A 14,097-nucleotide genomic window follows, 5' to 3' on the forward strand; every position below is an offset into this window, starting at 1 on the left:
CATAATCTAGCACCATGATATGAAAAACTGTTTTTTTATATTCTGTTTTGGGTTTATCCAATTTTAATTACTAAATTAATTTGAAATTTCGAATTAATAATTCGTTATTTCGAATTTCAGAAAGTAATATATTTTTTTGTCCCTAATGATTTATATGGCTCTGTACGTGTATGTAATCAGAGCCATATAATATATGGCTCTGTCTTCTGTAATCAGAGCCATTATATTTTATATATATAATTATGGCTCTGTCTGTAATAAATAAATAGTGCCCTCTATTGACTGTCTAATCATGTCACGCATGATTGATCTAAAAGAATAACAAAATCTGCTGAGAGCACCACCGATAGAGAGAGAAACGGGATAGGTTAGGACGGGAACTAACTACTGTACTACTTACTACTCTTGTTTGTAGTCTACTACTACGGTGAACCTGAAAAATGTGATCAGATGCTTTTATGGTTTATTTCCGGTGACCTTGATTTAGGTCTATCATTACTGTAGGTACGACCAGAGTCCAGAGAATGACTGCACTGTAGCATATATTTTTATTTATCCACGCTGACCTGTTCTGTTGTTGTGTGCTGAAATCTCAAGTTCAAGATATACTCCACGTGCCTACCCTCCTAGCCCAGCTAGTTCTAAGTTAATTGATAAAGGCAAAAGCATGTCTTCAGGCATTGATAACATAGGATTGCGTTATGTATTTGCAGGCTCTTCTTGTATGACGGCTGCGTTTGGTAATTTATTTGTTTGATTATACAGTAATAGTTTATTAAATATCATTATTTAATAACATGTTGGTTGCCAGACTTCTTCAGCTTTCTTCACCTCCTCATTTGATGATGTCATGTGATGACATTTTTCAAAAGAATAATTTCTAGGTCTAACTTAACTAGTCTAGGTATAGAAGTCTGGTAAATCTTTGTAACCATGTGAAACTTAAAGTCTGATGTTCTATGACGTATTGGTTGATAAACATTGATCTTGTTCCCTGAACAAAACCGATATGTGAATGTTGCTGTGTATAGTTTAGTTTATAGTGTACAGAGAATTAGTATAACAAATACATCAATTATCTCTGACACTGACAGTATACCACATTTTAATTGTCAAATTGTCATCTGCGAAATTGCATTTGCGACTTAAATTCAGGTATGTCAATGCTAAATATTCATAATTACATTTGTTACATTAGTATACTAAGACTGCTCGCCGGCTTTTGCAAATTCTCTCGTATCTTTTAACACTAGCAGGTCTGAAAATAATAATAAAAAGTGGTCCAGAATTGGGACCGTGGTCCGGATTGCCTCCAAAACAAATGGCAATACGCCAAACAAACTACCCATAACATAATTCAGGCAGCGATAATTGAATTAATGTTAGTTACTTTAATACAAGTATATATTAGCCAACTCATTTATCAACATGTAGTTCATAAACATTTCAAACAAAGCATCTGAATTATAATTCATCAAATTCCATTGCCTGTTTTATGCACCGTTTCGCCTGTTCAGTTGAAACAACAGTTTTCCACACGATACTTTTAGTGTTGAGTTCAATTTTGTCTGCAATCAAAAATAATATGCATCTTTAGCACTGACTTCACTTACCTGCAGCACTGAATTCACTCATCTGCAGCACTGACTTCACTCATCTTTAGCACTGAATTCACTCATCTGCAGCACTGAATTCACTCATCTGCAGCACTGACTTCACTTATCTGCAGCACTGAATTCACTCATCTGCAGCACTGAATTCACTCATCTGCAGCACTGACTTCACTCATCTGCAGCACTGACTTCACTCATCTGCAGCACTGACTTCACTCATCTGCAGCACTGAATTCACTCATCTGCAGCACTGAATTCACTCATCTGCAGCACTGAATTCACTCATCTGCAGCACTGAATTCACTCATCTGCAGCACTGAATTCACTCATCTGGAGCACTGAATTCACTCATCCGCAGCACTGAATTTACTCATCAGTACTGTTGTTTTCATTATCCATCAAAATATTCCCATCTGTTTCACAGTAGCCTAATTAGTTGCAACTTATTATAAATCTAGCAGCTAATCACTTTGCCTTCACCATGTCATTGCATCATCAAACAAAATTGTTAAATTGTCATTACAATCTACTTCTTGTCCTGTTATTTACTACAAAATTTCTCCTACGCAAAACCTTAAAATCTATGCGCAAGTATAGGTGCCCCAGACATTTACACTTGATATCTCTATTTATGTTCCGCTTATCTAAAAATATCTTGCCTTTTCATATAAGTTCTCTATTTTCAAAAACTGCTGAAGGTCATACACATAACACTAGAAGTTCGATAAATAATTTTATTCCTGATAAGTCGTTTTATAAGCCCCGTCGTCACTCTGTTTTTTATGTTGGACCTAAGCTCTGGAGAGTTATCTCACAAGAGTTAAAAAGAAAATGTACAGTCTCTAGTTTTAAATACAACTACAAAAAGCTTTTAGTCTCTGAATATAATAAATCATTTATTTGTACTTAAATACTACGTATTTATTATTATTATTAACTTATTATTACTTGTGCAAATGCTAAAGTTTAAAACACTTATGATTCATTTTAATAACTTATACTCTGTTTTTCTTATTTATTTACCTTTTAAATTTTTTATTTTACTTATGTATTTTTACTTCTTATTTTATATTCTTACTATGTATTAAATACTCGTTATACTTGATAATGTTTATTGTATCTTTTCTGGTGGGTAAGCCTTAAAGTTCTTTGAACTTATTTGCCCACCAGCCACACATCTTTCTTGTATATATATATATGTTTATTGTTACTTTATTATCATATTCATTTTGTGTGGAAAATCAATAAAAACAATATCTGGCTCGCAACATCATTTGTAAATTACAGTCTGGCCCATGATACGAAAACCCCTGGCACACAGTAGATTATAGGTATCTTGTCATGTTTACATTTAAAAGAGAATGATCAGATGACATCATTTAGAAGATATCAAATGAGGAGGTTAGATGTACATCATTCTAAAGGATGTAGACATGACATGTTAATCATAAATCTAGGTTCTCCACTGTCCAACAAGATTTGTTATGTTGCCAAGCACAGTATTAATGGGTAAGCTGTTGATTTGGTGAACATTACAGGTGTATACATTACAGGTGTATACATTACAGGTGTATACATTACAGGTGTATAAATTTGACATAAATAGCAAAACTACTGCTATAAAATATAAAGTTATTTACATTTTTTAAGTAATTTGTTTGTTGATTTGTAGTTACAAACCCAGTTGATGTAACTAAAATTCGGATGCAACTTGATGGTGAACTTGCAGACCAACGAGGACAAGTAAGGACAGCATATCAAAACCGGTACTATAAAGGAATCATCCGTGGTGCTTTAAGAATTGCGAAGGATGAGGGAATACTAGCACTTTATAAAGGGTAAACACTCCCAACAAATAATTAATAACTAGTAATTATAATATACTAATATAACAAATCATTAATATTAAAAAATAATCTAGTTTCATTAGACTTTTTTTCATATCATTCATTAAGATTTTTTTTTTTTAATGAACGTTTTTAACTATCGACAAATAAGAAAAAATCTCAAGCAGCTAGTAGTATATGTAATTGTATGAACAAAATTATTACTAGGGAAACATTTACTGTAGTGTTGTTTATAAAACTGAACTTATTAAAAGGAGAAAAATTGGACTGCTCTGAACAAAAACAAGGCCAACAGCCATTAAGTCGCGTGCTACAATGCATAATGATACCGGACCGACAGACAGACCGATCGACAGACCGACCGACCGACCGACATAGTGAACTATAGTCGCGTCCACGCGACTAAAAAGGCATAATTTTGACGAATTTTTTAACTTTTTCATCAAAAACGTGCGCAAATTATCCAATTCGACGTGCATGTATGACGTAATTTTAAGTCGAAATTGTTTAAAAGATGGTAAAATTATTAGAAAAGGCTGCAAAAACATAAATCACGCGAAAAAAGTATGTATTTAACGCTACGTGCGCACCACGCGCGTAAAAATTTGCGCGCGTATGGGAATTTTTGACATGCTCAAAATGACAAGAAACGCGTAGAAAGTTGATTAAAAATGAATTTTGCGCATTTTAAATGCGCGTGCGCGCGTAACTTTGTGGCTTTGTGACTCATGGCAATGTTGTAAACGCTTAAAATTGCCTGAAACGTACTCTTATTTCATCGAAAATAAATTTTGAAAATTTTAAGCGCGCGTAAATGCGCTACGCACGTAATTGTATTGCCATATGATGATTTATGCCCTGAAATTTATGAGTACCAAATTTTATTTAATTGTGATTCATGGTTATGAAGATATGATTACAAACTTGATTTCGTTAAATCGTGCGTAGACCGCGTAATTTTTTATTGCGCACCGTGAAAACATAACCACATCGATTCCTGGCCATAAGGAATATACTGTGAAAAATTGACTTAGCTAGATTAAACTGATATCAAGATAAGGTCAGAAAGCGATAAAACGCATAGTAATACCGGACCGACAGACTGACCGACCGACATAGTGAACTATAAAAATAGTACAAGTCAATGTTTTAAAGAGTACAGGTTTGTAGTTTTGATGCTTTACAGTGCATTGAAACATTAATATGTAACGTAATCTGTGAATATAAACCAGTAACTGCATACGTTTTAATTTAATCAGTTTCTTTTGTCATAGTTTAACACCATCACTGATCAGAGAGTCTGTGTACAGTACAATACGTATTGGCTCTTATGAACCAATAAAAGTTCTCTTCGGTGCCACCAATCCATCAAACACCCCATTATATAAAAAAATTTGTGCAGGAGGAACCTCAGGTAAAGTGTTCTCATTCTTTCATTTACTTCAGGCCCTTAGCCAGAATGAATGAACCCCACTGGTTGCTAGCAAGCTCCACCTGGCCAAAAAATAAAATAATAAATAAAAACAAACTAGAATTTAATTCCTCACTTTGACGGATTATTGGTGATCATTGTGATAAAGATAATTTTATTAACATTTAATTTTAAAAAATACATTAAAATATAAGCGCAAAACATTGATGTATTCCATCCTTTGACCTGCTGCTGAGTTGTTCCTATTATGTGCCTATACCCCTTTTACACTGCCAGTAAAAATGCAGAGTTGATCCGGAATTGTATAACCCAAGACGTAACCAGGACGCAGAAATGCTGAAATGTAGGCCGGGGTAAACAAGGTAAAAAGTTACCTGGGTCGCTGAATCACCCAGGTAAGTGATGCGGAATGTATTCAGCATCAAGTCAACCCGGAATGAACCCATAACTTGTGTGTTCGCGGTGTAAACAGTCCCGTGAATGTTTTCCTGGCTGGTTTCAATCCTCACTCACTATAGTATTTAATTTACATACAATTAAGATAAGGTTGATTTTGTTTTTTCGCTTATTTAATAAATAAAAATTTTTATTTAAAGAAAAATTATTCTCCACGAATAGACTTTTTTGTATTGCCATAAAAAAAAAAAAAAGCACGAATGTGCAATACTCGGGGTACAGCGAAAGAAGCTATAATGACGTCATAAGACCGGATGTAACGTCACATACACGTCAATAACCGCGCTACCAAATACGGCTATACGGTATCATCTTCGAGACGTGATATGGCTGCATCCCGTTTGAAATTAAACAAGGCCAACAACCATAAGTCGTGTGCTCTCAGCAAAAAATGAACTTTCAAAAAGTAATGTACTTTAAAACTTTTCTGTACATTAAAACAGTTCAAAAAGTACAGAAAAGCGATAAAACGCATAGTGATACCGGACCAACAGACAGACCGACCGACCGACCGACATAGTGAACTATAGACTAAAAATCCGGCTCTATAGCTTTGAGGACATGTCCCTGTAGTTTATTCATGCTAAATCCGAGCTAAATACTACAACGAATAAGGGAGGAGTAGTACTTTATAAATCGCACTTTTTGCTCAATAGTGTCCGGATGGAAGAAGAAGAGGAAAAGATGAGAGAGTCTTAGACTCAGGTACCCCGAGTAATAAAACGAGATATACTCTATATCATATTACGTATACAGTATATTTCACCATAAATTTAAAGAAAAATAGGTTTCGCCAGGGTTCGAACCGGGACCTTCTGCGTGTTAAGCAGACTTGAAAACCACTACACTACGAACCCACTTACACTAAAAATGTGGGTTACAGAAAGTTTTTTAATCCATTTAAATTACAAATAAATATGGTAATAAGCACAAAGCAAAATAAACATGTGTAAAAGTGATAATTACCGATTACGCAAAATAAGTATTTTAAAAAATAATAAAAATAAGATATACTGTGTATAATTATCATATTGCGTATACAGTACTTTTCACCATAAAGTTTTAAAAAAATGGTTTCGCCCGGGCTCGAACCAGGTACCTTCTGCGTGTTAAGCAAACGTGATAATCACTACGCCAAGAAGCCGCATATAACTACATAATGCTGTGGTGTGTGTCACACATTGTGGCTTTTTAATTAAACAAATTAATTAACAAAAAAGCATGAATGTGCGATACTCGGGGTACAGCAAATGAAGCTGTAATGACGTCATAAGACGGGATGTGACGTCACATACACATCAATAACCTACCAAATACGGCTATATGGTACCATCTTCGAGACGTCATATGGCTGCATCCGGTTTGAAATTTAAAAATCCGGCTCTATAGATTTGAGGACATGTCCCTGTAGTATATTCATGCCAAATCCCAGCTCAATACTACAACTAATAAGGGAGGAGTAGTACTTTAAAAATCGCACTTTTTACTCAATAGTGTCCAGATGGAGAAAATGAGTAAGTCCTAGACTCGGGTACCCCGAGTAAAAATTGTAGGAGTTAAAATGAGCAGAGAGGGTGATTTCGATTAATCTAGAACATTTACATGGGTCGGCATTTTTCACTGTAAATACACGCAACCCGTGTCATTCCCGGGTTAATGTATTGGGTGTGAAAAGGAAATCTATCCAGACACGACACAGGTTGATTCTAAGCCCAGGAGTGTAAAATGGGTAATATAGATATTGTATACAGTTTAAACTGTATATCTATACACAGTGTAGCATAGGTGAAATTATGGGAGGAAAAAATCTATTTTTTAAATTCAGGTGGCCAAATGATGATGTCATACTATTTTGTATGTCTAATATGTACATGAATTCATATCTACAACTCATTGGCTTCCATAATAAGTTTAACTTTAGATTTGAACTCGTCACTTTGACGAGTAATAGTTCACTTTGACGAGTTAGTTATCCGCACAACAAACACATACGTTAGAATATTGCGCACAGAAAATTATGCCATTTTGACCTGAAGAAAATAAAATGTTGATAGTGACGTGCTCTCTATTTTGTTACACTATACTAAATACATACTACATACTGTGTAGCAAAAGTAAATTTCCTTTTACGAAAGAGACAAAAATCCTATATTTTATATTCGGGTGGCCATACGTTGACGTCATAACATCTGAGCGGTAACAATTTTGCATGAATTTATATCTACAATTCTACTACAACAAATTTTTGATCCCGAGGAGCTATAATAGATGATTTTTACAATATTTTGTAACTTTTTCAACTAAAACGTGCGCAAATAGTCTAATTCAACGTGTTCGTATTTCATGATTTAAAGTGGAAATGGTCTAAATTGTTTTCAAAATTACTAGGAAAGGCTTGAAAAATATAATTCAAGAGAAAAAACGTACTTTCATACTCCATGAACACCACAGAAGCTGGCATAGTGATTTTATTTATGTCAAATCATTCAAAAATATAAACACCAATTACAGGATAAAATAATTAAAATAAAATACACAGCATAAAAGAATTTAAATAGTTTTGTATTTAATGTTTAAAAATGAAAAACTAAAACATAAAAATATCTTATGATGGGAAACTTACATGTATGTACACAATTCTACTAAGGGATATAATAAGTTATTGTGGTAATTTATACAATATTAATTACGATATTAAGCTGCTGAAAAAGAAGTACAGTATATATATAATAAAAGATCACTCAATACAAAGTTTGTATTAAACTTTATTGATTAATTATATTGTAGGGGCAATTGGAAGCAGTATTGCAACACCAACCGATCTGATCCGTGTTCGCTTACAAGCACAAGGACGGCCAGGGGCTGAAACTAAATATTCTGGCTTTATTAGTGCATTCACACATATACTAAAGAATGAAGGGATACGTGGGTTGTATCGTGGAATGTCACCCACTGTCCAGAGAGCCATTGTTGTAACAGCCACTCAGGTACATTGTTAGTTTATCAGACCAATTAAATTATTTCACAGCTTTTTTTTGTATATTGGATTTCTGTGAGGTTTTAAGGTGTTTTTTTTTTTTATTCTTTTATAAACATATTAATAATACAATTGTAAATACATTGAAATATTGATAATAAATGTTCTAGTACAGTAGAACTCCTAGTGATATCTTCAGGTCTCCAAAGGGTAAGTAGCATAGAAAGACTGTTTTGGGGGGTTTTTCTTCACTTCACACCTTTTTTATGGATCATAAATTAACTTAAATGTGAAATAACAATGCATATACCTGGAAATGGGTAGTTTAATGAAAATTTGTAAATAAATATGCCTATTTTTTATATTGTTGACTCTCCATTAAAAAAATTTATTATGGGAGTAGTTATTGAGTTGTCGATGAATTTGTGTGCAACTTTTACCTTTTATCAAATTCAAGAATGAATCAATATGAATAAGCGAGAATCTTAACAAATTTACTAAGAGAAAATATTTCTAAAAAAATGAAGGAATCAGGAAAAACAAAAATAAAATTACATTATTATTATACACACAATTAAAACAATAAACTGGTTGATTTGATTGATTCTTTGCTGTCAGGCACAAAACATTCTGCACCTTATTTCAAGATGGAAAGTCTTATTGTAAGCATGTATGTAATGAATTAACATTGATTTTGTAAAACCATTCTTTAATTAAAATCACATGAGGATAGGCATAGCATTTAATATCTCGTACATTGCTCTTTTAGACTGCTGGTTATGATCACACTAAACACACAATTCTGAATGCTGGCCTTATGAAGGAAGGAGGTGCTCTTCATATTACAGCTTCAATGATAGCGGGATTTATGGTAGCTGTAACGTCATCACCTGTTGATGTAATTAAAACAAGAATTATGAATCAAAAAATAGATGGTAAGCAATAAGTTATAAAATATATTTGAATCATTTTCATTTTGATTGTATTTGTGCTCCCAAATACTGTCAATTAACAGGGGCGGATCCAGCATTGTAAGTGGGGGGGGGGGGCCTAAATATCTGAATATAAGTAAATATAAATATGTTATTGATTTAATATTGAGTAGAACACAGTGATTTATATAGTCAACTAAAATTTGGGAATTATTTCCGAAAGAGAAACTTGTCATAAAATGAGACCAACTGCTTGAGTCAAATTTAAACAAACCCAATTTGTGTTTTGTATGTAACATTAGAGTTGAGGGATGGGGAAGAGGATGGGTGCCAAGAGGAAAACATTTTTAATATATTCTTTATCCATTCAATAATGAAATATTAATTGTTCTCATGTTTACAAATAATATACCACTAAACACAGTGAAACATTGCGATTTAATACTTTGAAACTTTCACTGTCATAGTTGATTGAAATAGTAAAGTACATGTAACGTTACACCACTACGACGTTTATATTTTGTGTAATTACAGTATTAATTAATACAAACGTCAGTAATAAAATGTATTTTCATATTGTGTTTTGTAATGTAAAACAGTTTGTGAAAAATACCTCTATTCGGGGCAAATCGTAAATTCGCTTTAATCGTCAATAAATAATTAGCTAACTCAAATGAATTAGTAGACCTAATGGTTTTCAATTGTTTCTTAGAGCCAATTCATACTTAAGTTGGTTCCTACCCACCAAAGTTGTTTTGCGTTAGTGCAAGTGAACCTTCGTACTGTAGGCCTATCCTAACTTGTTTAGTTGCTTAGAGTCAGTTCATATGGTACGTTATTTACACGATCGTGGTGAGGTGAGGGTATTGGGCATATCGAGGATTGGGGTTCGCAGTCGGTTAAGGGGTTCGCCCGAACTATAAAAAAAAAAACCTGGCTGCGGGCCTGATAATTTTATATATAGATGAGTTAGCTCTTTCTACACCAGCCGATGTCATGGATGTTAATAGCATGATATTTATTATTATCCAAGTGATATTTGGGAACATTGCACTGCGCGTGTCTGCAAGTGTTGTGGGGATGTTTTCTTCTGTCCGATTTCCAAAGTCGAACTGTAGCCTAGCTCTTGCTGCAATGTACTATACGATGGCAAGTTGTTTTTATAGACCTCAATTGCATCTTTGCTAAGAGTTGCTGAATTACATGGAAGGACTTGAAGTGCGTGGATAGACTTAGTTGACATATCTCCAAAGTAGCAATCACTGAACTGCTGAATAAGTGAATCTATAAACGGATTACAAATTGTAAATTTGAAATACATATGTGGGTATGTAGCTGGGTTGTTGTTACGTTGGGTTTACGCTCCACATCGCCTTGGTGGTTCCATTGTATTGTTGGAAATGCTTGCCATATCTGTCATCCTTCTCCACACTTCTTCATACTGTTGCTCATCATTCCTTGCGTCCTCTAACACTCGCTTTACAATTGCAACCATGTTATCCCCCTCGATGATGTTAAGTGTTGACCCTTGAAATTTACTGTTGATTCCACGAATGTATCCAAAACAATGAAAAATGGTATGAAAACTGGCAATGAATGTTGGATCTGTCAGTTTCTTGAAGAGACCTTGAGTGTCTGCCATTGACTTTGTATTCCATCCATGTTCCCTGGAACTAATTGCCTCCAGACACAGGATTAGTGGTTTGTACATTTTGTTAGTTAGATTTAGTACTCCATGTTGATCAATTACATTCGTTATTAGCGACCGTTTATTAAGATAATATGTGCAACCTTACTAAACGATGAGTCAGGTTGCAGAAAAATAATAATAGTCATTATTTTACAGCCTGTTTATAGCTCCCGCCTAAATCCACGCCTGTGAGCCAAAATGTAATGTGCTCTGGTGGTCAAACATTTAAAATCCTCCTGTAGTTAGAGCAACAGGGGTTTTAACCGTTCTTTTTGCTTTGAAATTAAAAGTTAACAGCAATCACCAATTAAATGGCATTCTAACACCCTATCAATTGTGTGTTTTGAACCATTTTTGTTTTCAGAACGCTATTTAGCCGGTTTTTTTCATAGCAGTAAGAGGAGGACATTATTGCATATTTGATCTTTCTGACCACAATTATGTTAATCATGTGACTAAAAAGAATAAGCATATCTCTTAAGGTAGTAATAGATAGTAGTAGTAAATACTATGTACTAATTTTGTTTAATTTCTATTTTTCAGGTATATGTAAAGATCAGATTATGTACAAACACACGCTTGACTGCTTGTGGAAAATACTACGAAGTGAAGGGATTTTTGGACTGTATAAAGGGTTCATTCCAAACTGGTTAAGACTTGGACCACATACTATAATCAGTTTCTACTTGTTTGAACAGTTTAGGTCAATGGCTGGGATAAAACCTATTTAATTGCCTTTTTTGTTAAATGAAAAGTGTGATAACATGTTCAATAATATTGATTATTTCATTTAATGCCAGTCTCCATTAATAGTTTCAATAATAAATTTAGTATTTGGTAGTTAAGGCTATATATTAAATGATATTTCGTTAAGTGTATCAAAGACTTCTTAAGCTTTTAAGCGTGTGTGACCCTCTGAATACATCCAACACTGCAATCATATGGCAAGAACTGCCGTGGATGACAGCGCCAATATTTCTCCAAACAGTATTTGGATTGTTTAAATGTCTCTTTCTCTATGACATGGCTAGGTAGGTAAACTACACGTTACATAAGGAATTTGTACAAAATTTCTGCCAAATTCTCAGCCTTGTAGGTTTTTAATAATTTTCAGTTTATGACCTCTTGTTCTAGATCTGACCGCCAGCTTTGAAAAAATGTTACTCTGGATTTGATCAATTCCTTTAAATATCTTGTAAATCTGAATAATTGCAGATCTTTGTCTTCCATTCAAAAGTAGCATTTCTAGCCTCTGATCATATGAGTAAACCTCAACTCTATGATCATATGAGTAAACCTCTACTCCATAACATTTTCAGTTTTATCTGATTCTTTTAAAAATATTTGCTGCCATACAGTATTTCATAAAAAAAATGGAATCTTATTATTATCTACCAGTAAACCTAAGTCCATGATTTTGACAACTGATGGAAGAACCTTGTCATATACAATGTTTGCAAATTACTTCTTTTATCGGCACCTTAAACATTAGGACCGCATGGCCACTCTTTCCAATGGGAGGGTAAGTAGAGAAATCAACAACACAGGCTAAAATAAATGGATATGCCAAATGCGAATTCTATTGGTGTTTTTAATATGCTGGAACCAGAAAAGATCCTTCACCAAATTTGAAAATAAACAACTTTCAATTCTTACTGTATTTCCTTCAGAATCAGAATCCAACCAATTTATATCGCCAAAATTAAAATCTCCAGCAACTATAAAATAATCATGACTTCAAATGTCCTGCTACATACCATAGGCCTAGCTCTAATTTTTTAGTTTTCTGCACCGACTGCTGAAACATCCTTCTGAACTGAATATTTTTCTTTTACTTTCTTATTGCTGGATCTCGGGCTTCGGATGAAAACGAGACTTGATCATTTTTACCGTTTTGTATTGTATATTTAAGATTAAAAACTGCATTTTGTTTTTTACAAAATAAAGCATATTATGGGCCTATCCGATATTATTTTAGTTTGAAGTAGTATAAGGCTTTTATATAATGATAAGGCAAAAGTAATATGTTAATACTATGTATATGCAAGGAATAGATAGTCAACTGTTATAATAATTGTAAATAAATATCAACAACAAAACGTTTGTGTGTGAAGTCTTTATAACAAGACTGTATACAGGCGGATCACCTTTCCAGCCTCCATATATGAAATATACAACTTTGTGAATCTGTTCATTCGGCTGGTTTATTACGAACATCCATCGAACAAGCGTGTTTACGTGAATTACGTGTACATAATGTTATCGTACAGTCACATATGTAAGCAAAACTAGCTCCAGCTCGATATTTGTGCCAAATAAATTTTATCGCCTAACTTTGTTATTCTTGAGTTGCTGAATTCAAAAAAGTTAGGTGCCATTTTTTTCGACCTCTCCTTCAGCCGCCATTTTGTATTTCAAAATGGCCGACATTCCACACTAAACTTTGTCATCCATGGTATCATCGGAAAGGGAATGTAATACTGATCATTTTATCCCATTACATCCATATAAAAAAAATGGATAGTTACATAGTTATTTAACAATAAAACAAGTCACATGACCAAGAAAGGTCAAAAGGTCAACATTTTTAATTTTCTCAAATACTTTACTGTTTGGTATCGTAGTATAGCTTTTTTTATTCTGAATACAGTTTTACTAATATCTGTTCGATTTTCCTTTGTTTATTGTCATAATTTTCCAATTATGTAAATAAACTGTTTTTAAATGTACAATAAAAAAGGTCTCCTTTGTATTAAGATAAATACGGTTTTTCTTATTGGTTTTACAATTCATTCAAATGTTGGTAACATTTATCTGGTTATAATAACAATTTCAGTGTGTGAAAATACTTTAGTATAAGTTTAGTTTAACTGTCAAGATCCTCGATATGCCCGGTTTTCGCATTGCAAGTAAAAAACAAGATCAAACAACCATTGCTTTGCAAGTAAATTAGTTGCAACGCAAACATGATCTTGGAGGTATAAGTAATTGATTTTAGTACCTTTATTTGAGCAAGTTCATACAACTACTACGGCAGAAACGTAACTTTGGGAAGTAATTTAGATTTATCTTAATTCTGCTAGTTAATGTAGTTTTATTTATAACTATATCCAGTGCAGTGGCGTCTATGTTGGTGTTTTTTTTCAAACA

At 33.6% G+C, this 14,097-nt stretch overlaps 1 protein-coding gene across 4 annotated transcripts; it reads left to right on the forward strand.

The window, feature by feature from the left end:
- Positions 1–251: 251 nt before the first annotated feature.
- On the forward strand, positions 252–13,569 carry LOC140058671 (mitochondrial substrate carrier family protein ucpB-like). 4 transcript variants are annotated; one of them, XM_072104365.1, is made up of 6 exons: positions 252–740; positions 3,286–3,451; positions 4,720–4,874; positions 8,136–8,335; positions 9,095–9,260; positions 11,491–13,569. In XM_072104365.1, exons 1-6 carry the CDS (start codon positions 668–670, stop codon positions 11,676–11,678), a joined length of 948 nt encoding a protein of 315 aa, XP_071960466.1. In that variant the 5' UTR covers positions 252–667; the 3' UTR covers positions 11,679–13,569. The 4 variants fall into 4 exon arrangements, with proteins under 4 accessions (XP_071960466.1, XP_071960467.1, XP_071960469.1 ...); XM_072104366.1 differs by having other exon boundaries at positions 4,735–4,874; positions 11,491–13,568; XM_072104368.1 differs by having other exon boundaries at positions 252–504; positions 11,491–13,568.
- Positions 13,570–14,097: the final 528 nt, after the last annotated feature.

The sequence above is a fragment of the Antedon mediterranea genome, chromosome 9, assembly GCF_964355755.1.
Source record: "Antedon mediterranea chromosome 9, ecAntMedi1.1, whole genome shotgun sequence".
Classification (NCBI taxonomy): Eukaryota; Metazoa; Echinodermata; class Crinoidea; order Comatulida; family Antedonidae; genus Antedon; species Antedon mediterranea.